The 25616-nt window shown below is 53.3% G+C and overlaps 1 protein-coding gene and 1 pseudogene across 2 annotated transcripts in view; one reads left to right on the forward strand and one right to left on the reverse strand.

Moving 5' to 3' along the window:
- Chlsn (cholesin) overlaps positions 1 to 25616 on the reverse strand; it is a 109083-nt gene that overhangs the window by 44732 nt on the left and 38735 nt on the right. Inside the window, exon 1 of one of the 2 annotated variants that reach the window (XM_076560604.1) lies at positions 8465 to 8871. The exons of the other annotated variant lie outside the window; for it this stretch is intronic. Coding sequence (XP_076416719.1) covers positions 8465 to 8470 — 6 coding nt within the window. The 5' untranslated portion in view covers positions 8471 to 8871. Of the gene's footprint in view, positions 1 to 8464; positions 8872 to 25616 lie in introns of those variants that run through there. 2 annotated transcript variants of the gene reach the window in all.
- LOC102904896 (uncharacterized) lies at positions 9060 to 18629 on the forward strand (annotated as a pseudogene).

Raw genomic sequence — 25616 nt, forward strand, 5'->3', positions numbered from 1 at the left:
TTATGGCAAAGCCACTACCTGAAGGGATCAAGGAATTCCTTCAGAGGAAGCCAAGTTCCAAGGAGCTTTTAGTGTTACTTGGCTTGTGTAATATATCAGCTATCTTCTCTTACGAAAATCATGTGTTGCTGCGGGCCACAGAAATATATCATAAGAACTCAGCTGGTTATGGCAAAGTCACTACCTGGAGGGATCAGGGAATTCCTCCAGAGGAAGCCAAATCCCAAGGAGTTTTTGGTGTTACTTGGCTTGTTATATATCAGCTGTCTTCTGTTATGAAAATCATGTGTGCCTTCATAGTTTTCCCAATTGACTTTCCCCTAAGAAGGACTAACAGTGTAGACTGATCACTCTCTGGACATACACATTCCAGGTATTTGGAGAACAGCCTCAGGAAAGGCTTTCTCTGGAACCAGTTATCTCCCTTAGCCACTTTTAAGGACTACAGGAAACACCACCCAGGTGGACGCCCAACTGCCAAAGACTAACAATGATAACAGCCCACCTGAAAGTCTCCTGACTTAAATTCCACAAGGAGACACCGCCCAGGGGGCGCCCAACTTTCAAGGACTAACAAGTGATAGCAGCCTACGTACAAGTCTCCTGACTTACAGTAAATTCACAAGAGGACGCCGCCTAGGCCAGGTGGACACTAAGTAATAGTTTTACACAATTTAGCTCAGACCCCTCCTTTCTTACAGCCTTACTAACTTTATAGACCTCTAACTACTTACCTAACCACTTCTAGGAATATTTAGATAAACTTCTGTGCTAACAGCTATGCTCAGCCAGAACTCCCAGTTCAAGCCTCCCTGTAATTATCATTATTGGTAGCATCTGGCCAGGTCCATCACCGGATGGAGGAAAGTACCTTATCAGAGATACCTCTGTACTCTCTAAGAACAGACTTAAGCATCCAGGCTACCTGTTTGAGAAGGCCTGGCGGATGTGCAAATTAAGCCTTACTTCCTCTTTTCCCAAACCTTACCTCCAGTTCCAGATCTCCCTTTAGCTATCACCAGAGGCATCTAGCTGTACACAGGTTGCCTAGAGATTGAGCACACTTTTCCCCACCCTGCAGTAACGGCAGACAGCTTGAACAGATAGGAGCCACAGGAAAAAAGAAGACAGTTTTATTTTCTCCCATTGACCTAGCAACTTATAGATTTTTAACATCCTTTACCAAACACATTTAAGGTTATAGTTGTGCACGTAAGATCCCTCTTCTTAGATGTTACCCATATTTAGCCTTTAGTTAATTCACTAGTCACTTCCCCTTTGGGTCACAAATGGTAATTAACAACTAGTGCCCCTCTTTGTAATTCTTATCAACCCTCCATTTGATCCTAATAGCGGACAATCACTGCCTGAGGAAGTTCAGGCTGAGTGTCCTGGGTGGAGGGGAGGATTGTGATTTTGGGGAGATATATAACTGTAAAGCAGAGGACAGGACGGGGAAGAGAGAAGAAAATGGAAGAACGAGATGGGTAAGAACTTGAGAGGAACAAGCTGAGATGGGGAAGAACTAGATTGAAGAGCTAAAAGAGAGGACTAGAGGAACGAGATGGAAGATGAGGAAGAGACAGATGGGGAAGAACAAGATGAGAAAGAGCCAGATGAGAGAGAAGGAGACGGGAGAGAAGCTGATGGGGGAAAGAACTAGATAGATGAGAACCTAGAAGGGACAGAACTAGATGAAGGAATTAAGATAGAACCTAGAGGGGACAGTAGATAAATATAGAGAGAAATCAGGCAAGAAAGGAGCTAGACATGAGAACAGAACTGAAGCTGAGTATAAAGGATGTTATGCCCGAGGAATTAAAGCGAATGGACCAAAGAACTCTGTGTGCGTAGACTGATTTACCGAACCTTAAAGATTCTCTGCTGGTTGATAGAGCCTTCCGCGGACCCTGGGAGGGGACTATCGAGGGGCTGGACCCCCATAGTCCTCGTTAATGTGTGCCTTTACAGTTTTCCCAATTGACTTTTCCCTAAGAAGGGCTAACAGTGTGGACTGATCACTCCCTGGACATACACATTCCAGGTATCTGGAGAACAGCCTCAGGAAAGGCTTTCTCTGGAATCAGCTATCTCCCTTAGCCACTTTCAAGGACTAGCAGTAATAACAGTCCACATGCTAGTTCCTGACTTAAGATAATTCCACAAGGAGACACCGCCTAGGTCAGGTGGACGTTAAGTGATAGCTTTACACAATTCAGCTCGGACCCTCCTTTCTTACAGCCTTACCAACTTTATAGACCGCTAACTCCTTACCTAACCACTTCTAGGAATATTTAGATAACCTTCTGCTCTGACAGCTATGCTCAGCCAGAACCCCAGTTTAAGCCTCCCTGTAATTATCATCATTGGCAACATCTGGCCAGGTCCATCTCCAGATGGAGGAAAGTACCTTATCAGAGATACCTTTGTATTCTCTAAGAACAGACTACACATTTGAGAAGGCCTGGCGGATGTGCCAATTAAGCTTAACTTCCTCCTTTCCCAAATCTTACCTCTAGTTCCAGATCTCCCTTTAACTAACACCAGAGGCATCTAGCTGTACACAGGTTGCCTAGCGACCGAGCACACTTTCCCCCACCCTGCAGAAAAAACGGCAGATAGCTTGGACAGATAGGAGCCACAGGAAAAAAGAAGACAGTTTTATTTTCTCCGACTGACCTAGCAACTTATAGATTCTTAACATTTTATACCAATCACGTTTAAGACTATAGTTGAGCACATAAGATCCCTCTTCTTAGATATTACCCAAATTTAGCCTTTAGTTAATTCATTTCCCCATTGGTCACTTCCCTTTGGGGTTGCAAATGGTAATTAACGGTTACTTGCCCCTCTATGTGATTCTTATCACCCCTCCGTTTGACCCTGGAAGCCTGGCTTTGCACTGCCAAGGGATGACTGCTTGTAAGTGTATATATCCCGGGACTCCCAGAGCACGGGAAGACAGAGAAGAAGATTTGGAAGAATAAATGACTAGACCAAGAGCTCTGTGTGCTGAGATTCTATTTCCCGAAAATAGTCCTCGCCATTCATAGTTTCTCTCCTGAACCCCTGGGACGTATGGTATTAAGGCTGGTCCTTCTAGAACTATACAAGAGGCTGTGACTACGCACACTCACACGATGCAGGCACAAATGCACACAAACATGCAGCCCCAAGGCAGCTCTCTCCGCACAGCAAGCTGAGGGTGGTGGGAAAGAGCCACAGGTGCAGGCACAACTCAGGACTGTGCTTGCCAAGGGCTCCGCATGCTTGGGCTCACACCATGGCTTCACTCTGAGACTGCTTGTACCTGACTCAGGCTACATGTCTGGGGCGGCCATGTGTTAGAGCCTCCCAGCCCACAGCTAGGGAGGTGTTAGAGCTTCTCAGCCCACAGCTAGGGAGGTGTTAGAGCTTCTCAGTCCACACCTAGGGAGGTGTTAGAGCCTCCCAGCCCACAGCTAAGGAGGTGTTAGAGCCTCCCAGCCCACAGCTAGGGAGGTGGACAGCAGAAAAATGATAGAGTAACCCCAAGTCCTTTCATTTAAGGAGGCAATGGTGAAGGGTGGTGTCCTAGTTAGGGTTACTATTATTGTGATGAAATGCCATAACCAAAAGCAATTTGGGAAGGAAAGGGTTTATTTGGCTTACACTTCTCCCACATCATAGGTCATTACTGAAGTTAGTCAAGACAGGAACTCAAGCAGGGAAGGAAGCTGGGGGTAGGAGCTGATGCAGAAGCCATGGAGGGAGCTGCTTACTGGCTTGTTCCCCATGGCCTACTCAGCCTGCTTTCTTATAGAACCTAGGACCACCTCCCACAATGGTCTGGGCCCTCCCCCTTCAATCATGAATTAAGGTAATGCTCTACAGGCTTGCTCACTGTCCAGTGTTATGGAGGCGTTTTCTCAACTGGGGTTTCCTTCTCTCAGATGATTCCAGCCTGTGTCAAGTAGACATAAAATTAGGCAGCACAGTGCCGGGCGGTGGTGGCGCACGCCTTTAATCCCAGCACTCAGGAGGCAGAGGCAGGCGGATCTCTGTGAGTTCGAGGCCAGTCTGGACTTCACAGAGAAACCCTATCTCAAAAAACAAAAACAAACAAACAAATCCCAAATTCAAAGCCAAATAAACAACAACAACAACAATTACTGGAGGCGTGGCTCAGTTGATAGAGGGCCTGCCTCGAATGCACAAAGCCAGGAGTTCCAACCCCAGCATAGCATGAACTAAGTGTGGTGGTACATACCTGTAACCCAGGACTTGTGAGCAGAGGCAGGGGGATCAGGAACTGAAGGTTACAGAGCCAGATGCCAGACTCAGATCTGTCTCAGTTCCTAGGAAGGGCCTGCAGCTGTCACTACAGAGCCGGTCAGAGGGTCACTTGGTAGTGTACTGGGGACACAACACCATGTGGACAGCACTCCCTTGGGTGGGACAGTCCACAGCACCTGTGAGAGAGCCACAGTGGCCCAGGATGGAGCCCAGGCCCAGTCTGCACGGCCTCACTAGCCCTAGATAGATAAGACACAGAATAACTGGAGCCCGTTAAGTGTGGGCGCTTGGACCAATGAGCCTGTTAAACAGCGTGTCCACGTCACTAAGTGAGGAAAGATGCCAGACAGTGAGCTGAGACACCAGAGACAGCTGGGGAGGAGGTGGGAAGCAGAGGTCAGGAGGAGTCAAGCCCAGCACAATGAGGACTGAGAGTCCACAACGGAGAATCACGTGGCACGAACCAAGACTGGACTCCCACCAACCTTTCAATCCTTGGTCTCAATTCTAGACGCCGTGTTCCTCTCCTGCTTTCCTATAGCCCTCACATGGAACAGGTTTCATACAGGTCACTCTGTGAACCTATTCCTCAGGACCCCTGGGCCGCCACATCCTGAAGACGACAGTCACAGGAGGCACTGGGCCCTCGCCTTAGTCAGCATGCCATAATATGGCAAGATGACCCTCCACCCCTCATCCGGCCTCTGGGCCACATACTGAGTCGCTACCATAGCCCCTCGATGCCAACACCCGATAACCATCAACTTTCCAAACTGCAGGGTCACCGCGTAAGGAAGGCACTGGAGAAGGGTCAAACGGGGTCTGTTCGCTACCGCCACTCTGCAGTCTTTCAGGGAGAAGCGCTGGCCGTGCGTCCTGGAGATGCTACAGAGCAGCTCAGTTGTGTGCTACCCCTGTCCATCCCCGTACAAGACAAACATTGTAGCAGCCTCAGGGCTCGAAGGAGGTGGAGTGAGCTACCAACTAGCTAGGAGATTTGACAATGTCCCTACCTGAGCCTGGTAATGGCACCCGCCTTGTGCATGCGCCCCAATAACCAAACTACCTGTTTTTGTTGTTGTTTTTTCATGTGTGCAGTGGTATTTTGCCTGCAGGTATGTCTGTGTAAGGGTGCCACATTCCCTGGAACTGGAGTTACAGACAGTCGTGAGCCACCATGTGGGTGCTGGGAATTGAACCCAGGTCCTCTGGAGGAACCTGCTGTCAGTGCTCTTAACGATTGAGCCATCTCTCCAGCCCCGAACTACATGTTTGAAACAGCAGAATTATAACACAAACCTCAAAAAAAGATGGGCTTGAAATGTAAAGACCTGGCAAAGTTGAGAGGATCAGAAAAGTCACCACTGTTGACACAGTATGAATGACACTGAGCAGCTGTCTGCTCTGTCCCTGGGCTTCGTCTCTTTTGAAGGGGAAGCATAAGGTGCATGGCCTTTTGTGTCCCGCTTGTCCTGAGTGTGATGTCTCAAAGGGCCTCCGACTGCAGTGTGTCAGAACTTCATTTCTCTTCATTTGACATGATGTCTGACTGTAGACAGATGTGTGTGCTGTTTTGGTTGCTTCCACCACCTGATGGTGTGAATGGTCTTTGTGAGAAGGAGGGCCGTCCTGTGACATGCTCCCCGGCCCCAGCTCCCAGCACAGTACAGAGGACCCACAGCTGTGCAAACGGAGAAGCCTGGGGACACCTTGCTGCCCAGACTATTGCGGCCTATGGCCAGGTGATCACAGCAGGAGTGACATCCAAGCGTATCCCTGCCAGGCATGCTGACACACACCTTCAGTCCCAGCTCTCAGTAGCAGAGACAGGTGTGTCTGTGAGTCTGAAGCCAACCCGGTCTATATGGTGAGTTCCAGGTCAGCCAGCGCTACACAGTGAGAAGCTATCTCAAAAACAAGATCAACCAATTAAACAAAAACTAAGGGGTATCCTCAGAGAGGTGACAGGGAGGAAGGAAGCCACTATGCTCATCACAGGCTCAGTCATCATTAACAAATGATGGGAGTGGGGAGGGGAAAGCCAGGGTGGAGGCAGCCAAAGCCTCCCAGCTAATGGGAAACCACAGATGGCAGGGAACACAGAGGAAGGAAGCCACATCTGCCCACTGCCCTTCCCTCCTTACGCAAGCCTTCAGTTTCCTTCCCCCTTCCTACACAGCAGAGACGCTGCCCGGGGTGTTGGGGCCCCCAGTGGGCCAGGGCTGCAGGCTGTAAGGGTTCCAAGCAAAGCAGCATGAAGGCACAATCTGGGGCCACGTCTTCCTGGATTCCCAGGGCAGTGTGAACATGCAATCCGGGGCCACATCTTCCTGAATTCTGAGTTCCCACGGTGGCATGTGCACGCAATCCAGGGGCCACATCTCCTTGAACGCTTACGGCAGCATGAACATGCAATCTGGGGCCACATCGCCCTGACTTCTACAGCCAGGTCAGAGCAAAAGTTCAGACCAGCACTTTGGGGGCTGACAGCCCACATCCAGGAAATTGAAAGCTTAGGCAGGGGTCACAAGCTGAAGAAGTCCTTGTGATACCTGGTCCTGAGCTGGGACGGATGTTTGACTGGGAGGTGGTTTGTGGTCGGGGGCGGGGAGGGGGGCTGTAACAGCCATGGGAACCAGTTTAGCCAGCACTGCCAGGGGAGCCACAACTACTGGCTTTCCTGTCACACTTCTGGGGATGTCAGCTCACCCAAAAGGCAACCCGAGCATGGGCGCTATCATCACTCATCTCACAGGAGGAAACTGAGGCCTGGGGCCGGGGTGCCTGCCTCCAAAGATCACACACCAGTGAATGCAGAAAGAGAGAGAGAGAGAGCAGCCACCACAGTTCCGTTGCCCCACACCTGTGCCCTCAGCCTGAGGACCCAGCACGGCTCAGGAAGGAAGCACAGGATTGGAGGACACGCAGGGCCCTCCCATGGTGCAGAGGCTTGGTGGGAGGCGTCTGCGCCCTGCAGCCTGCTCTCCAGTCCCACCGGTGAGACTCCAGTGCCTAAGCTGCTGACACTGAGGCAGGCCGCTCACTACCTCACTTCCCACTACCTCACTTCCGCTCAGGCTGAGCTGCAGGGCCTCCAGTCCACTGCCTGTCCCCAGAGGCTCCTCCCACTGGGCCCCGAGGTGCCCAGTGACAAGCAGAAGATGCCTCCAGAAGAAGACTGACAACACAGGGCTGTCCCTTCACCAGGGGACAGGGTATGTGACAGGCAGAGGGCACAGCGGCAGGCTTCAGAGCAGAGTGTGTGCTCCCCTTACCAGCAGGTAAGAGTCCCCACCCGACCTCCACGCCCTGCCCAGGCCCTCCCTATGCCCTGCCCAGTCCCCAGGGGAGGGCCCAGGCATTAGGACTTTGGGACAAGGCCCAAGTGAGAGGCTGGAGAGTGAGCCACGTGCCTCTCGAGGCCGCATCCTCTCATCGAAGCCTGACAGGCAAGGGGCACCGGGAAGGGCCAGAGGTCACTTAGGGACCATTCTTGGGAGGGATACAATAGAGTTTTGCAGAATTGTCAAAACACAACCAGTGGCCACACAGAGAATTGGGGTCAAATACGGAAGTACCAGAGGCAACCCCAAGACAAAGCAGTGGAGAGTGGCCCTTTGTAGCCCCACCAGCCTTAGAGTCCATGAGCTGAATCTGCCATTCTGAACTCACGGCCAGGAGGCTGACACGGCAATGTGGGTTGAGAGATGCCTTCCTTCACCACACATCAGGCAGAAAGGGGGCAAGAGAGGGTGCAGTGAGTGTCCTGGAGGAGGGAGGCCACTGGGAAGAAGCCTCCTCAGCCATTAGGGTCTCCTCAGACTTCTCTCCCGCTAGAGTCAGATTCCTCCTTCCTGGGGCAGTATCCTGGCAGCATCCAGGGCTGAAAATGCACTCCGGAGGAATCCGGGTCCCCAGTTAGTGGCTTTCTAACCCCCCTCGAGTCAGATAGCAGTGGGCCCCAGGAACTACCCAGAGGCCCAGGCTGACAGTGCTGGGATGGCTCTCCCACAGCACTCAGGAGGCTGAAGGAAGTGTCGGAGACCAGCGCCACAGGGCAGCCTGGGGCTGACGCCACGTCACCAGCCTGCAACATGAAGTAAGCTGCAGACGTGTGCATGCACAGGGGTGGGGTGCAGGTGAAGACCACTGCATTTCAAGACTTTAAAGTGTGCCCAAGAATGTTTACCTCCATCCGGCTGAGGCTCTCCCTCCAGAACTCGGTGCCTCCGCTTTGTGCTCCTCCCAGCCAGCGTCATGGCATCCCGGGCAAGGCCTGGCGGAAAGGATGCTGGACACCAGCAAGCTGACGTGCTTTCTGGCATCATGTCCAGGCAGAGCCCCACTCCATGCAGCCCCAAGATGCAGCTCTGGCCATCGGTGTGCAGGGTACCAAGGGGTACCCGTGTCACCTGCCATCCAGGCTGGAGTATTTACTGTCCTGAGTCACTCTGTGTAAGGGACAGAGGGGCCAGACCCTCATCCATATGGCAAGGTTCCAGGAGCTGGTCTGCTCTGGTTGGGAGAACTTTTCCTGGCTGGGTGGGGCTCCAGCTCTTATTTTAGGTTGCAAATGTCTTTGCCTTCTGGGAGGGACCTTCTGTGAGTGGCCAGCACACTTCTGCAAGAAAGCTCTGGAAACCCTCAGACTCACACACACGTCACTCCTCCACCTCAGAGATAGGTCCATTTGGATTCTTCTAGGTCACATGGTCCAACCATAGCCCGCTTAAACACAGTGTGTGGTTTGGATGACTCCAGGCCAAATCCTGTTTTTCCTTAGGAACCGTGGGTGTCTGTGCCAGTCTGTCTTTGGCAAGTGTTGAGCAATGGAAGGAAGGCTGGATGAACAGAGAACATGCCCCAGCCTCACAGCAGCCCCCGACAGCTGAGGGAGCCTTGTGTGGACCCTAGGGCCTGGCACAGGTGAGCACTTTTTATTTTTATGTCCTGGGGAGATAGCAGCCCTGCCCATCCAGTTTGTCCTCCTGCCTCGGACTTACCAGTGAATGTGCCCAGGAGCCATTTCTGGCTGTGGGAAGTTTCTGAAAACCAATTTCTTTAGGGTACAGGTCAGTTCCGTTAAGTAAAAGAAAATTCTAGACTTTGGTATGGCGATCCAGCGTCTTCCTGAAGGAAGGGTTCAGGGCGGCTCTGGTCAGCTCCCACATGAAATGGGAAGGCCGAGGATGGTGAGAAAGCACAGCCAACGTAGGCAGGGCTGTCAGGCTAATCACTACGGGAGGACTTTCATGGGGGGGGGGAGTGGCAGAACATAAAGACTGTTCTGTAGGAGGCACATCTGGAATGCTTGACATAAAGACTGTTCTGTAGTGGGCACATCTGGAATGTGTGCTTGCATGGGGCAGGAAACCTGAAAACAGAGAAGTCTTTTGGGTTGACTGCAGCAGGGTGAGGTGGAAACGCAGACAGCGGGAACGGGCAGGGCTGGGAGGGAGCCACTGGAAACCGGGCGATCAGGCCTACCACCTCTGCACAAGGCGGGCTTTGTACTCAGACGGGTTAGCACTATGCTCCGGACACGTGTCCCTGTGAGCCACTTCCTAAGACCTCCATGAAGGTTCTCCCAGGGGTGCTCTGCAGTGCCTCCTTGGGGCCGGTTAGTGGACCCAAGACCACAGCCTTGAAGGAGAACTTGCCTCATCACCTCCCAGCAGACACATGGGGACACAGGCTCACTGGGCCCCAGAGACAAATACCCACTCCTTCGGAAGCGGCAGGAGGCGTAGAGTCTTTGCTCTTTCTGGAGAAATTAGCTGACGCAAGCCAAGCACCCCACTACCCTCCTAGCTCCTCTTTTGGGGCTCACCTGCTTGTCTCTGGCTGGCCAGAGTTTCCTCCTGCTCACACCCAGCTCAGGCCATCAAGACCGAGAATAAACAGCTGGTCAAAAGAGCCGGAAGACCTGTAGTTGGAGGAAGGATCGACGGGGAGGTGCCACGGAGGGCAGGCTGCAGAGAGAAGCCATCATTTTTACTCAGAAGCCCTTGCCTGACTCCTTTGCCGTCACTGCTGGGGTACCAGATACTGCAGAGCGAGGGCAGGAAAGGATCTGAGCTTTGCCCCCCTCCCCCCGGAGCCCGCCACTGTAGTATGAAGACACCCTCCTCAGTGGCTGTGTACATCCTCACAGAACGCCAAACACCTCCTGGCGACCCCTGAACTGCTTCAGCTCCGGCCTCCCTCCAGGCAGTCCAACACAGGAAGGCTCAATCTCTTGGCTGGTATCTGGGGCAAATCCTGCTTTCGGGGAAACTCGGGATCACCCACTCTAGCCACAGGCATCGTAGCCACAGGCATCGTGCGGGTTTCTACTCAGCGGCCGAGTAGCTGTTTGAGCTACTGGATCTCAGGACAGCAGAGGGCCGGCCTCAGGTGGCACCTGGTGACAGGGACGGTTGGCTCTAGTGCTGAGGGCCAGTACCACCAGTCCTGAACAGGAATTTAAAGGCCAGCTTGCTCCTCAGCTCTCCCCAAGCTCAGCTGAGTGGGAAAGGTCACACACAGCCATGTGTAAGGCAGAAGAAGGGTGGCAGACAACCAGCAAATGCAGAAACCTCCCAAGATCCTGGTCTCACCCTCTCTGGTCCATCCCTCCGCTCCCATCTCTGCTGTTCACGGAGGGGAAGCTGAGAAAACGCAGGCCTTCAATAACCAGAGTGCGCTCTCTGAATACGCTGCCAGGGAAGGAGCGTGCTAGGGTTCCTGAAAAGAGGGGGAGGCGTCTGCACAGGAAGGGTCCGCCTTCTTACCCACAGGCCCATGGAGCTTCCATTCTGCAGGAAGCAGGAAGCCTGTGTGCGGCCAGGCAGGTCTGCCCAGCTGGGCCACTGGTCACTGGACTGGAGTGCCCGTCTGGCTCACAGCATATGGGGACCAGGAGGAGGACTGAAGCTCCTAGAGGCCAGGGTCTGTGTGTACGTGTGCATGTGTACACACAGTTTACATTGGTGTGCCCAAGTGTATTCATGTGTGCTTGTTTGTAAAGATGTGCCTGTGTGTGCACACACATCTACATGTCAGGGTGTGTCTGGTATAGGCATGTTTGTGTTTTGGTGTATCCAGATGCCAATCTACCTATGTGTGTGCACATGCATACTTGTGTGTTGGTGTGTGCCTGGCTATACACACATGTGCATGCATGTTTGCATGTTCGTGTGCCTCTCGTATACACACATGCACACACATCTACCTGAGACAAAAGGCACATGTACCTTATCTGCAAGATTTGAAAAAGAAAACAGGAAACTGCTTTTATCTTTATCTTAATGAAGGCAATTTTCTCAATTCCTTAAAAGAAAAAATATAGAAACAGATAGCCTTGGGATCGAAAGGACAATAATCAAGGACAGACAGACAGGCCTGCGCTGTCCATTGTGACAGCCATTAAGTCCCTCACTGCCCTTCCAGAACCCATGGGCTGGGGGGGTCAGAGGCTGGTGGTCCCTATCTGGCCCTACACACCACCATGATGTCAGTCCAAGCTCCCCCAGGGTCACACCTCTGTGCAGAGGGTGGCCTGGGGGCTGGAGTCCTCGAGCCATGTATTTGAAGCAGACACAGTGACTCACCAGCAGGTCCGCCCCAGTCTGCAGGGCAGGAGACGGGGATGGAAACATTTACAGAGCCAAGGCCAGAGGTGCTAGAGTGGCTAAGTCCTGCCAGAAGGAGGAGACAGCTGAGGGACGGGGGGGGAGGTGGGGCCTGCAGGGCGGAGCAGTGGATCACGCACAGGAACCCATCTCCCAGGGCAGCTCCGGCTTTCCATGCACCAGCTCTGGACTCAGCTCCCCAACCCACTGTCCACCCTGTTCTGAAGTCTCACACACCGTGTTCCCAGGCCTCCCGTGGCCTTGGCTGGCAGTCTGTGGGGCATCACAGCAAACCTATGATCCCTCAAAGACTCACTCTTGAGACTGATGCCACTGTGGGGGTAGAGGGGGAGCCAGCAAATCCTTACGTGGCCTGTGCCTCCACCTAGGATGCCGAGGCCACCTCACCCGAGGTACCACACACATATAAGGCCAGCCATGCTACCTGTGGGTCACACAATAGAATCTCACACATTTACGCTACATACGTGCAGAACTTGTGAGCCCTGCTGGAAAGATCTGCAAGTGTGGCTTGGAAGGGTCTGTAAGAGCATCGCTCCCGTGCGGGAAGGGCTTGGGAAGCGTTCTCATGGCCTTTGGAAAATGCCCTGTACTGTACCCACCCCCCGTCTCCCCACCTAAGCAGCGCTGCGTAAGCGAGGGGGCCACACTTACAGGAACCATTCTGAAGGGCTATTTACAGAGTGGCGGCCAAGAACCACAGTAGGAACACAGCATTCTCAGACGCTAGCCTTGGGGAGCTCCCAAGAGACACACAGCTGACCCTGGCAGCCCTTCTGCAGGGCTCTGGAGGCCCGGGGTTCTCAGCCTGAAATGCATCCGTGGAGTGTCTGTCCCTCTTCGGTGGCATTCTAGAGCCTCTAAGAAGCTAGACTGGGTTGTGCTAAGAGAGTGGGACGGTGCAGCTACCCTGGAAGATCGGCAGCCTCGTCTGACCTGGTTAGTCACATCACTCTCAGATCTGTGCCCCAGAAAAAAAGAAAGTGTTGGCACTGGAGGGCTGAGAGCAGCTGTGTAAGAGTGACTGCCTGACACTGTCCGGACCTCTAAGTGACAGGGAGAAACTACTAGTGGGCCAGGCAGTGACAACCAGGACACAGGGGGCAGGCGCCTCGTGTGCACAAGAAGCAAGACCCGAAGGCTCCACACAGAGCCCTACCGCGTGCTAATCTGGAAATGTCCAAGTTGCACGACATAAAGCAGGCAAATGGCTGCTGGGGCTGGGTGCCAAGGGCGATCAGTGAGGGAGCTGTGTCGGGCGAGGGCCGTGACCAGATCCAAGGTGGTGCCTGCCAAGAAGTGTGTCACTTCTACGAGTTCTTTAAAATTATCTCAGCCAAACTAGGCTCAGATCTCGTGGTATTAACCCCCAGGCCGACCCAGGCAAATTAAAGCAGGCATAGCTGCCCTGCTGCACATATGAACTAAGGTTCAAGTGCATCATCGGAGACAAGCACTCCAGAGCACCAGTGTGCAGCGTTATCCAGTGAAAGGATGCTGGGAGCCAAGCTCAGGCTGGCTCCCCTGTGTAGCCCTGCTGCCTCTCTCACACTCTTCCCGTCCAGCTTGGGGTGGACTGGAGGAAGGGGAGTTGAGGAACGGCCAAGGCTACAGAGTGCCCGGAGAGGGGCAGACGGCTGGGTAGAGAAGAGTGGTTTGTGGGAGATTTGGCAGCAGAGGGCTCCAGTGGCCATGTCACAGAGAATATGTTGGTCAAGGGGCCAGGTGGTCCCGTGGACAGACGAGGTGCTGGCGAGGTCTGGAAGCATGTGACCCTGGGCTCCCAAGAAGGAAGGGCTAGACCCTCCTGACCTTAACAAAGACAGGGCTGCAGAGGTAGCGGGGCATTAAGGTCTACAGGGGGCGCTGTGCACAGGGAAGTCACACTGCACGAAGTAGACGGCTCTTGGCCACTCCTTCCCTAGCTGGCCTCTGCAGGACAGGACCGGGGAGCTCTTAGGGCCAGGGAAAGAGACCAGTTCACCCAGTCTGCATGAGTGCCCACTCTCAAGGGACCAAAGCACATGACGACGGCACTTCTGTGAACCCCTCAACTTGAGCAGGCCAGGTACAGGAAGCAGAGCCCCCCGGTGTGGCTGCGTGACACCAGTGTCCACCTCTCAGGAATCCATCCTTTCCTCTCCCATTCCCGGCTGGGAAAGGATACTGGTGCCCAGTACATACTGGTACAACAGTTCCTAGTTGGAATGCTGAGACCAACTGAGGTGATGAAGAACTGAGGTGATGAAGCCCACTCTGTGTGGGCCCAGATGATGCTAGAACATTCGGGACCTGAGTGAGGCCCCTCCACCCTGGGTGACAGCCTGCAGGCTCCTTCCTCTGGACTAAAGCACAGGGTCTCACAGGACCAAGTGCAGGCTGGACCATACTGGTCCACCGGCTGAGAACCAGAGGCAGGCCATAGCTAGACAGAGGCAGAGCTTACTGTTGCCAGCCAGAAGGGCCTAGGTGATGGATGGCTGCAGACAGTACCCAGGAGCACACCGCACACCCGAGGCATGGAGTGGCTGCAGGGATACATCAGATGTCTGCCCCCCAGCTCTGCTTCCTGACCGTGGTCAGAGATCACAAGACAACTTCCCATTCCACCTGACAAGACAGACTTCAAATTGCTTCCTCCCGAGCCGGCCATGACTCTTCATTTCCACACCGCTGGCTCTGTAAGCACTGGCAGCTGGAAGCCATCACAGCCACTGCTGTGTCTTTTCAGACTGAAAGAGATAGATACGATGAGGGGCCCGCGGGCCCATGGGGAGTAGCAGTGGCTGGTCAGCGGCGGCACCGCAAACATCCGAACACACCTCAGACTCATCAAAGTCAAGTCCAGGATGGCATCACAGGGCTAAGCATGGTCACCTTCCTGCTGCTCAGGACACCCAGAGAGAACTGTCCTCCAGGTCTGAGGGATGACGGGGTGAACAGGACAGCAACATACAGTGGTGAGCTGATGACCAGGGCAGGATCCTTAAGTCCAGAACCCAAGAGGCTTGTGGACAGACAGAGGCTGGCCCGGACTCCTGAGTCTATAATAGCATGCATTGTGAAATGCTCAAAATTAGTTTAAAAACAAAACAAACAAACAAACAAAAAACATTTGTAGGGGCTGGAGAGATGGCCTGGTGGTTTAAGAGCACTGGTTGTTCTTCCAGAAGACCTTGGTTCAATTCCCAGCACCTACATGGTGGCTCAACATTGTCTGTAACTTCAGTCCCAGAGGATCCGACATCCTCTTCTGACCTCAGTGGGCACCAAGTATGCATATAGTACCCAGACATACATACAGGCAAAACAACCATGCACATAAAATGAAAATAACAATCATTCAAAAACTTAAATGATAACAAATTATAAAAACAAAGAACTTGGGGCTGGCTCAGTGGTGGAGAGTTCTTGCTACTTTTCAGAGGCCCCAAATAACCCCAGTTCCACGAGATCAACACCATCCCCTCATTCTGGTCTCCTCAGGCACCTGCAAACACACACACACACACGCACACGCACACGCACGCGTAAAGCATTCCCAGGTGTGTGCACTCCTGCCTTTAAGTGCATGCCGGGAGAAGACCCACTTGCCCTTCTCCATCCCCTCTACCCTGCCCATGCCCCTTTCCTGTCTCATGTCCCTGGTCAGTGTGCAAGTGTACACTGTGTGCAAGTGAAGCAGTCTCTCCCTCCATGTTTCCTATGTACAACCACTGCTGTAGCCTTTGGTTTTGTTATTGTAGAAACACAGGTTCTTTATATATCATGTGGCGGCAAGCAGCAGGCATCTTGGACCATAAGCGTGAAACAGGAAGAAAGAGCAGGCGAACTGGAAGTGTGGCTGGGCTCTGTACCCTCGCGAGTGCTCTCAGCCGAGCCCTAACTCCTAAACCTCCTCAAACAGCGCCACCAACTGGGGGCCAAGGATTCAGATACCTGAGCCTCCACCTCATTCAAAACACCAGGGAGACACAAAACCTCAGTCTGGGTGCAGAGCAGGCACATCACCAAGTGCGCGGCAAGCTCCGGGGAGCTCAGAAAACAGGCAGGTTGTTACTACTGGGGGGAAGCTGGCTGGTTATAGCCATCCTCTATTTCAGTCGCACATCAGTAAACTGTAGTCACACTGTGTGCATGAACCAGCCCAGGCCAACACATACACACACACACACACACACACGCACACGCACACGCACACGCACACGCACACCCACACACCCAGACATGTGGCCCATCTTCAGAGCAAACAAAAGCTGGCTCTGGAGCTAGGCCAGCCTTCAGGAGTCCCATTAAAATTATGGCTGCAGTTTTATCACCCTCAATTTCCTTTGAATAAACAGCAATACTATTTCCTAGCCTCCACTACTATTCAGTTACATTTTAGAGGGAGGAAGGGAAACAGAGGGTATGGAAACAAAATTATTTTATTTACCAAAGATGGGCTGGCAGGGCACTGGGGCTGCCAGTGTCCATATTTAAAGCCCTGCCCAGGAATTTACCGCAACTAAGTGATTTCTGGCCAATGGGGCAGGAGGCCTGGCTACCCCAGGGAGCTCCCACCATATCCCAGCCTCTGCAACATGGCACCCCAGTTCCTAGAATATCTCAGTCTCAGGTGCAAAGGCATGCCTGTCCCAGCAATGGCAACCAGCGCTGGTGACTCAGTGCCCTAAAACCCTGTTCCCGGGAAGCTGCCAGCTGAACCCTTCATGGGAAGCAAGCCACTGCCAAGAGCCACGCTCAGAGGCCACTGTTCGCTGCGGAGCAACAGTGGGAGTCCTTGTGGGTCAGCAGTGAGGGTGCCTGGGGCTTCTCTTGACTCATCCTGGACCTCTTAGCACCAGGCTTGCTGGAGACTCTGAGCCCTTGCTCTTGACACCAGCCTGGGCCCTGACATCCTTCCTCCAGTCACAGAGGCTGGCCCTAGGCTCCCTCGGGAAAGCCCGGCCCTTGTGTAGCGCAGGCGTCCTTCACTGGGCCAGCCATGTGGCCACACAGCATGTGCTTCTGTTTCAGGTCCGACAGCTCTCCTGAAGATGGACCGTCACAACATGTCCTGGATCCGCTACCCTAGCCATGTGTCCCCAGCTGTGGAGGACGTCATTGCAGCACAGACCGTCATTTCTAGGTTCGTGCAGGTGTATGTAGCAGTGTTTGTCCCGCTGGGCCTGGTGTCGGGGCTCTTCAGTCTCATCGTGTTCATCCAGGACCGCACTAGGCTGGGGGTTCTGGACAGGCTCCTTGCAGGCCTCACAGTCACTGGCATCTTTGCGACTCTACTGTCCCTCAATGCTGCTGGCCGGCCTGATTACGTGTCCACGACCAACCTGGGCTGTGGGGCGCTCTCATTCTTCTCCAACGTCTGCTACTTTACAGCTCAGTACCTGCAGGGGGCCATGCTCGTCCTATCTCTTCTGCCGGGATCTTCAGGCTACCAGCTCTTGGCGAGGCCTGTGGCAAGCCTAGCTGCCATCGGGGCCTGTGCTGTGTGTAGCTCGCTCATCGTGGTGTCCCTGCTGGGCACATCTGGGGAGCTGCACACAACCACCCTGTGCCAGGTGGATCCACTGACTGCATGGCCGGAATACGAGATTGTCAAGTTCAGCCTAGGCTTCGTATTTGCCTCAAGCTTCCAGATGGTTCTCTTCCTCCTGTATGCTACACAGCCAGCCTGGCGGGTGGCTCCTGCTCCGAAGGACACAGCCTCTGGGCGCTGGGTGGTACTGGCTGTGGCTCTCAACATGTTTGCCTGTAGACTCTTCTATAATGCCATCCTCCTGCATCGGGCCCAGCTGAAGCTTTGGAAGGATGTGGGCTCCCCCAGAGATGAGCTGTTCATGAACCTCGCAGAGCTGGCCCTGTCTGTAGAGAGCTGCATCAACTTGGTGGCCACCCTCCTCCTCCACCCACGGTGCAGGCTCAGGTTGCTGGGCCTCCACGAACGCCTCACACAGAGATGTAGGCGGGGAGCGGACAACAGCATGCCCTTGAACAGAATAGGGGGCTAGACAGGGCCTGCCTGCTGGCACAAGCCACACTCCTTCCTGGTGTTCAGGGAAGAGTGCCTTTCTAGGGAGCCTGGGCAGGGTTCACATGGTCTGGATAGTGTTTAACAAACACGAGCTTGCCTTCGGTCACCTCGGCCTATGCAAAACAAGACAGTTTCTCTTTTCAAATCAACAGACGCACCTTGAGGAACACTGAGTCAAGGACACAAAGGCATGGGTACAGAGGCTGACCAGAGACCATGGGTCTGCTGGAGGGTGTCCTGACTATAATGGCCATGTGTGCCTGCTGGCTGCCATCCTCCATTCCATAGCCCAGGCCGATGATACAGGAAGGGCACTGTGGAAATAAACAGTGCATAACTTGTTTCTTTCTTTTTTAAATAATGTGTGCACTGGTGTTTGCTTGCATCTATGTCTGTGTGAGGGTGTCAGATTCCTTGGAACTGGAGTTACAGACAGTTGTGAGCTGCCATGTGAGTGCTGGGAATTGAACCTGGGTCCTCTGGAAGAACAGCCGGTGCTCTTAACCACTGAGCCATCTCTCCAGTCCCACAGGCTCTCGTTTTAAGTCAGGCTGTAAATCAGAAAAGCCCGCTTTAGCTGGAGTTGTGCTCACTTGGTGGCATGCTGCCTGGCATTGAAGAAGCCCTGGGTTCCATCCCCAGCACTGCGTGCACCTGGCGTGGTGTTGTATACACACACACACACACACACAACTTCGGGCAGGGTGTGATGGCACACCTCTATAATCCTAGCCTTCAGGTGGTTGAATCAGGAGGCTCAGATGTTCAAAGTCAGCTAGGTATACATGAATGAGACCCACACAAAACAAAGGGCTCCACTTTTTTGTTTCTTGAGACAGGATCTCACTACATACAGCCTAGGCTGGTCTTGACTCCTGATCCTCCTGCCTCGGCCTCCTGCATGCTGGGACTCCACGCCTGCATCACCGCACCTGGCTACTTACGTACTCGATAGCTACGTGACATTCTGCTCCTAGGTAGCTGTTGCCATAGCTTTCAACTGCCAGAGAATTCCTGACATCTGCCTCACTGGGGCTAGAGAGATGGCTCAGCAGTCAAAAGTGCACCGTGTTCTTGCAGAGGCCCTGAGTCAGTTCCCAGGAGCCACAGCAGGAGCCTCACGGGTGCCTGTCCTCCATCTCCAGGGGGATCCAATGCTGTCGTCCACGGGCACCTGTACTCACATGCACGTAAACTCCCCCAACACATACATAATCTAAAGAATGCAAATAAGTCTTTAAAAAAAATCTGTCATCACAGCTGGAGCATTGAGATTATCGCCATAAGTGGAGGGTCACTGAAACAGCTGGTTTCCATCCAGCGACAACGGTGTCACACAGGGCTGTGCTGCCACACCGAGATCTGGCAGGTACCCAGCACCGTAGCTGCTGAGAGCTCCAGCATATCCAATGTTGGAAGCCTGGTCACCAGTGTGGTTCCCTCGGGGATCTTTAAGAGGGGAGCCCAGTGGCTTCTTTCTGGCTTCCTGTCTCAACATGTGATCTCTATGTCCAGAGTGCTCTCACCACCAGCTCCTCCCACCATGATCCCATCAGCTCCTCCCACGATCCCATCCATCCCATCACGATCCCATCAGCTCCCCCCAACCCCAATTTATCTGCTCCCGCCAGGATTCCTTCAGCTCCCACCACGCCAGCCATAGTTCCATCTGCCCCTGCTAGGATTCCATCCACTACGATCAAGAACAGGAAGGGCTTCGCAGAGACTAAATTGGCAGGGCTCCCTCATCTTGGATTTCTAACCTCTGAAAATGAGCTACAAAGAATCCCCTTCTTCATGAAGTACTCAGCCTCAGCTGTGCTATCACAGCAATGAAAAACTGACTAAACACCCGAATTCCAAGACATGTCTGTCCTCGGGCCGGGGAAGGTACTAACTAGCCCTCTGGCAGCTCTGGGATTGGCTCAGCACACAGCCAGCCATCGGCTGCCCCGGGCCAGCCTTGTACACCCTCACTCCACTCCCGTTCAATGTAGCCAGAGCTGAGCTGACTACCAAGCAGGTTCTGGGGTGCTCTCTCCATTGTGGTTCCCTATTCTCTAAGTACCATATCCCAACAACAACGACTCGCTCACCCTTCCGGGAATCCAGTCTCTGTCCCTCCACTGATTCCCCCTGTCCTGCTAGGCTCAGAGCTCCTTCCTGTGCTGTGGACCAGAGGATGTCTCAGGAAAGAGGCTGGTGAGTGCAGGCCATCCCCCCAGCAGGACCAAATTCTGCACAGCGGGTCCTTCTGGTATCAAGATAGTCATTCCCTGCATTTGGCCGTTTTTAGTGGTTCATGGTCAGTTCCCTCACGTTCACACTCACGGCAGATGTGGAAGTTGCTAAGTTAATTTATAAATGCCTGCCACGATGGATGCCCACAGCACGTGGCTCAGAAGAGAGGTGGCAAAAAAAACCTCCGTGTGCTCAGGCTACTGGGAGCAGTGGGTCCCAGGGCAGGAGCAGGGAGCAGGACAAGCTGAGGCTCTCAACTCTCTGAGCTCCTCAGCATTCCGGGCAAGGTGTATATTTAGAAATCTGACCACAAAGCCTGAGCCTGCATCGATCGGTAGCTCTCAAATGGGATCCTGGTCTTTCAGCTGTAGTGTGCAGACCAGAAGACAACCTCGTGTCATTTCTCAGGAAGCAGCCACCTTCCTTTCTTTCTTTATTTTCTGCATAAGGGTGTTTTGCCTGCATGTGTGGCCGTGCAACACATGTGTGCAGTACTTAAGGAGGCCAGAAGAGGGCACTGGCTCCGCAGAACAGCAGATGGCTGTGTGAGGCCACGTGGGTGCTGGGAGTTGAACCTGGGTTCCCTGAAAGAGCAGCCAGTGCTCTTAACCGCTGATCCATTGCTCCAGCCCACTCCCCCTTTCCCCTTTGGCCCCTGGAATTAGCCTATTAGACTAGACTGGTTGCCCAGGGAGTCCCAGGGATCCACTGTCTGTGCCGCCTCAGCACTACAACTATAAGCCTTGACTTTAAAAAGTTCCAGGGGAAGCAACGCCTTCTTCTGGCTGCCTCAGGTACTGCACACATGTGATGCACAGTAGCCATGCATGAAGCAAAACACCCAGCCACACCTGATTTTTGTGCATGGGTTCTGGGGTTTTCCTTGCAAGTACTGACTGCGCTCTCTCCCTGGACCTGGACCTTTGTACTTCAAAAGGGCAGTAAGCTGGGTGTGGTGGTGCATGTCTATGATCCCAGCACTCAGTAGGCTCAGCAAAAAGGATCGTGATTCCAAGACCAGACCAGCCTGGGCTACATATGGAGACCTTGTCTTAAGTACAAATCAAATAACAGCAGCAAGAACAACAAAAATGGAGCAGAAGGGGGCAAAAATGAAAACCACTGAGATCTGATGATTAGGGGAGGGGCTCCGGGGACTAGGGGAGGGGCTCCGGGGACTAGGGGAGGGGCTCCGGGGACTAGGGGAGGGGCTCCGGGGACTAGGGGAGGGGCTCCGGGGATTAGGGGAGGGCTCCGGGGACTAGGGGAGGGGCTCTGGGGATTAGGGGAGGGGCTCCGGAGACTAGGGGAGGGGCTCCAGGGACTAGGGGAGGGGCTCTGGGGATTAGGGGAGGGGCTTCAGTGCTGGAGCAGCAAGAGGCCAGAGGCTTTGCACCAGAATCCTGTGGGAAAGATCCCAAGCCAAAGTCCCCCCCCCAGCAGGTCCTAGACGGGGTTAGGCCCACTGGATCTGTGTCTCTCTCTCTTGACCTGGCCACATACCCATTATGTCATAACCTCCTGATAATTCCTAAGAGCAAGGAAGGGTCTTTGTACATGAGAAGCCAAGAGGAAGACCTGGAGCAAAGGGGACGCCTCAGAATGCAATTCTGGATGCTCTGATCCAGGGCAAGGGTGCAGGAAATCTCAGTGTTGCCAAGGTAACTTGGAACTAATCGTGGGTGGGGAGAGATCCCCGTGGAGGCCCAGCCCCCCTTGGCTAAGAAAGGGCTTGTGAGTTGTAAACAAGGACCCGTCTCTTCCACTCCTCCAGAGCCTCACTCACCTGTCACTCCCCGGTGTCAGGGGCCACCCTGATAGCACTCAGGGCCCCTCCACCCCCATCTGCACTCGGAGCTGCGCACACTCACTTCTGGTTGCCAACACTCTCCAGGAATCAAAGGAAGCAACCAGAATGCTCCCAGCAACCATGGAAGGAAGGGGCCCAGCTGTCAACACTGCGAAGCTAAGCCGCTCCCTACAGGCACATGGCTGTGTGTTCTGAGTGCTGGGGGGGGGGGGGGCAGGTAGCAGCTGCAGGACAGGGATATGACACTCTCCTGGGGCTGCAAATTCCTTCCCACATTGGAAGATAAGGCTACTGAACTCTGTGTGTGTGTGTGTGTGTGTGTGTGTGTGTGTGTGTGTGTGTGTGTGTTTCTGGGAAACAGCCCCAGATCGATCTAGACGGCACCTGCAGTATGCACATAGGATGCCTGTCTGCAGGAGGTCTCCCGAATCTCACAGGACCAGGACCACAGCACCAGGATGCTCCTAGGGACCAGATGCCCTGTTCCCCAGGAACTTAAGTGAGGGTGCCTCCCTTGAGGTGTAAGTTTCCCAGCCACCATCTCACAAGAAAAGTGAAGGCTAGGGAGTTGGGGAGGCTGGGTCACAGCTCTGCACTGACCCTGATAAAACAGCCTTCGCGGGCCAGAGTGGGCAGATGGAGTGCTGCAAGACCGGCAGCATCAGTCTCCTGTGCTCAGCCAATGGCCCAGGAGAGCTGAGCCCGGACTGGCCCCTCACTGCTTGGGACCTAGACAAGTGCTTGGCTTCTACAGCTCTGGTTCTTCCTTTATAAGGAAGATGCCAGCCTCTCAACCTGCTTAAGTCGAGTATTAACTGTCCTGAAGCACTTGTGCTGCAGAGTTAGAAGTCAGTGACATCTCCAGGCAGGGGCCGGAAGTCCCTGCCTCCCAAGTCTGGACCACCAAGAGAAAATGCACAAATTGGGTCTGGGGAGATGTTGGTAAAGATGCATAAGAACCTGACTTTAGACTCCTAACATCTACATAGGGAGGTGGTGGTGTGCAGCTTTAATCAGGAGGCAGAGGCAGGGGGATCTCTGAGTTCAACCAAGACCAGCTTGGTCTACAGAAAGTTCCAGGACAGCCAGGGCTACACAGAGAAACCCTGTCTTGAAACAACAATCACAACAAAAAGCTGTGTGCAGCATCACACACCTATAGTCCCAGTGATGGGAGTGGAGACTGGAGGATGCCTAGAGCTCACCGGCTGGCCAGCCTAGCTGAAGCAGCAAGTTCTCAGGTTCACTGAGAGATCCCATCTCAAAAAAGAAGGTGGACAATGACTGAAGGAGACAGTGGACATAGTCCACTGAGACACACACACACACACACACACACACACACACACACACACGCATGCACGCACGCACACGCATAAACAAACACCTACACATGTACACAAAATGTATAAACGCTGCAGAATGGAAACACATGGGCATTTTCTCCAGGCTTTGTGCTATGTTTCCCGACACACATGGCTTGACACTTCAGGGGCAAACCAAATCATGCAAGCAATCCTACAAATGCTTTTGATTGGCAGGCCATCTCCCTAGTTGGGACGCAAGGAAGACCAGAAGAGCCGAGAGCACTAATGGTTGACTCAAATAAATGGCTATCACACTTAGTCCTAACAAGACTAAGAAGTAAGGTGGCCTCGGTGATGAAGGGAAGCTTCCTGCTTCACCCTGAAGAAAGCAGAAAGGCTTTCTTCATGGGTCATATGTGTCCTAGGATAGCTATAAATAGGCCAACACACTTGTAGAGAATTACAATGTCAAAGGGCCTTTGCAGAACTGTCTTATCTCATGCCCATGCTCCAGGTGACCACTGAGGAGTGAATGGGAAGGGAGCTGGGCAATGTGGCACACTGGCCATGCTCAGACTATAGGACCATGTCCCCTGAGGTATCTGACTGTCAGGTAAGAGGTGACCCTGGATCTATGAGGTGCTGGGGCTGTTCTGTGCTGTGTAAGAGGGCAGGAAGACCAAGAGAGAGAAATTTGGGGGGAGACGTGGCCAGCACTGCTGGGACTAGGGATCCCTAGAGGCACTCTGGACCCTGACCCGGAACTTCAAACGATGAAGGGTTGTGTGCTGGGTAGCAGGGAAGCTCCTGTGAGGGGTTTCATTCTCCTGATGCCTGCTCCCCATATATGGTCCAGTACTGTCTGTACATTCAACAGGTGTGGGCCCTTCACACTGGACTTCCTCAAGTCCCTCCTTTCCGCCTCGAGTCACACGTAAGGTGTGAATTCAGCAGCCCGAACCCTTCCTTGCCATGGTACACCGGCCAGAGTAGGTTCCTCAGACACAAAGCCACTATAAACAACTGTAGACGTCTGCGCAAAGCATAGCAAAACCAGACCCCCACAGACGAGCAACTCATGTGGGAACAAGCATGGCTGGTGTGGGGGCAAAGACCCTGGCCCAGACTCGGCCACCAGCCCTGCCTTCTGCTGCTCACACTACAGACTCTGTCAAGAAACCAAGGCTAGCGGCAGTCCGCTCTGAAGGAGGCCTCCTGGAGACTCTGTCACAGATCACTATGGGGAGAGCGCGGAGGAAGCCCTCACCAGACAGACTTACCACTGTACTGCCAGAATCTTCTCCAAGGTCTCTCTCATCCCTTATCCACACTAAAATCTACAGAGGTCAGGAGGCAGAGATTCCTTCTGCCCGGGTCCTGCCGTGATGACACAGGTCCTGAGTGCTAGACGTAGGTGTGACTACCTGGTCTGTGGAAGGGGAGGCTGGGCTCTGAGTAGGATGCCTCCCCACCATTTCAGCTGCCATCCTGCACCTGTGCCAGGGCCAGGGCACCCAGGGGACTCCCCAGGCACCCAGAAGGCGAGGAAGGCCCTCTAGCTGCTCCAGCACCATGGAACCTTGAGCAAGGGCTTGCAGAAGTGGGGAATTTTTAAGGGAGCGGCTATTTTTAAGTGGCACGCCTTGGCTATTTCAAGGCTTGGGTTTCTGTTTTATTTATTTAATTCAAAGGGAAGCTGTGTTTTCTCATGATCTGTTCCTTTCAAGATGGTGTCGCAGGCGTTTTTTAATGTTGACGTCATCTTGACTTGGTGAGCTGGTCAAAAGACACTGGAGGGCCAATGGGCTCTTACCACGCTGCTCAAACGAGAAAAGAGCCAACACAGTAGTCAGGACTTCTGCAGCTCACAAGGGCCCTGACTTAGTATTTTTCCATTAAAAAAAAACTTAACACTGAACTCTGCTTAAAGGTCTGTACATTTTTCAAAATACATGTCCCAAAGATGCTAAGGCAGGATCCTACAGAAAACCACCAAGCATGTTCGCAGCAGGATGCTATGCAGACAGACACAGGGCAGCAGCAGGCCAGCGTTCCCGGGAGACGCCCGTGCAGCTGTCTGCGTGCAGGTACTGCTTTTTTTTTTTTTTTTTTAATATTTTATGTGTAGGACTGTTTCACCTGCATGTGTATCTATGTACCACCTGTGTGCCTGCTTCCCAGAGTTCAAAAGAGGGAGCTGGATCCCCTAGAACTGGAGTTAGAGATGATGGTGAGCCACCGTATGGGTGCTAGGAATTGGACCCGTGTCCTCTTCAAGAGCAGCCAATGTTAACTGCTGAGCCATCTCCCTAGAC

Source organism: Peromyscus maniculatus, chromosome 23 (assembly GCF_049852395.1).
Source record: "Peromyscus maniculatus bairdii isolate BWxNUB_F1_BW_parent chromosome 23, HU_Pman_BW_mat_3.1, whole genome shotgun sequence".
In the NCBI taxonomy this organism is placed as follows: domain Eukaryota; kingdom Metazoa; phylum Chordata; class Mammalia; order Rodentia; family Cricetidae; genus Peromyscus; species Peromyscus maniculatus.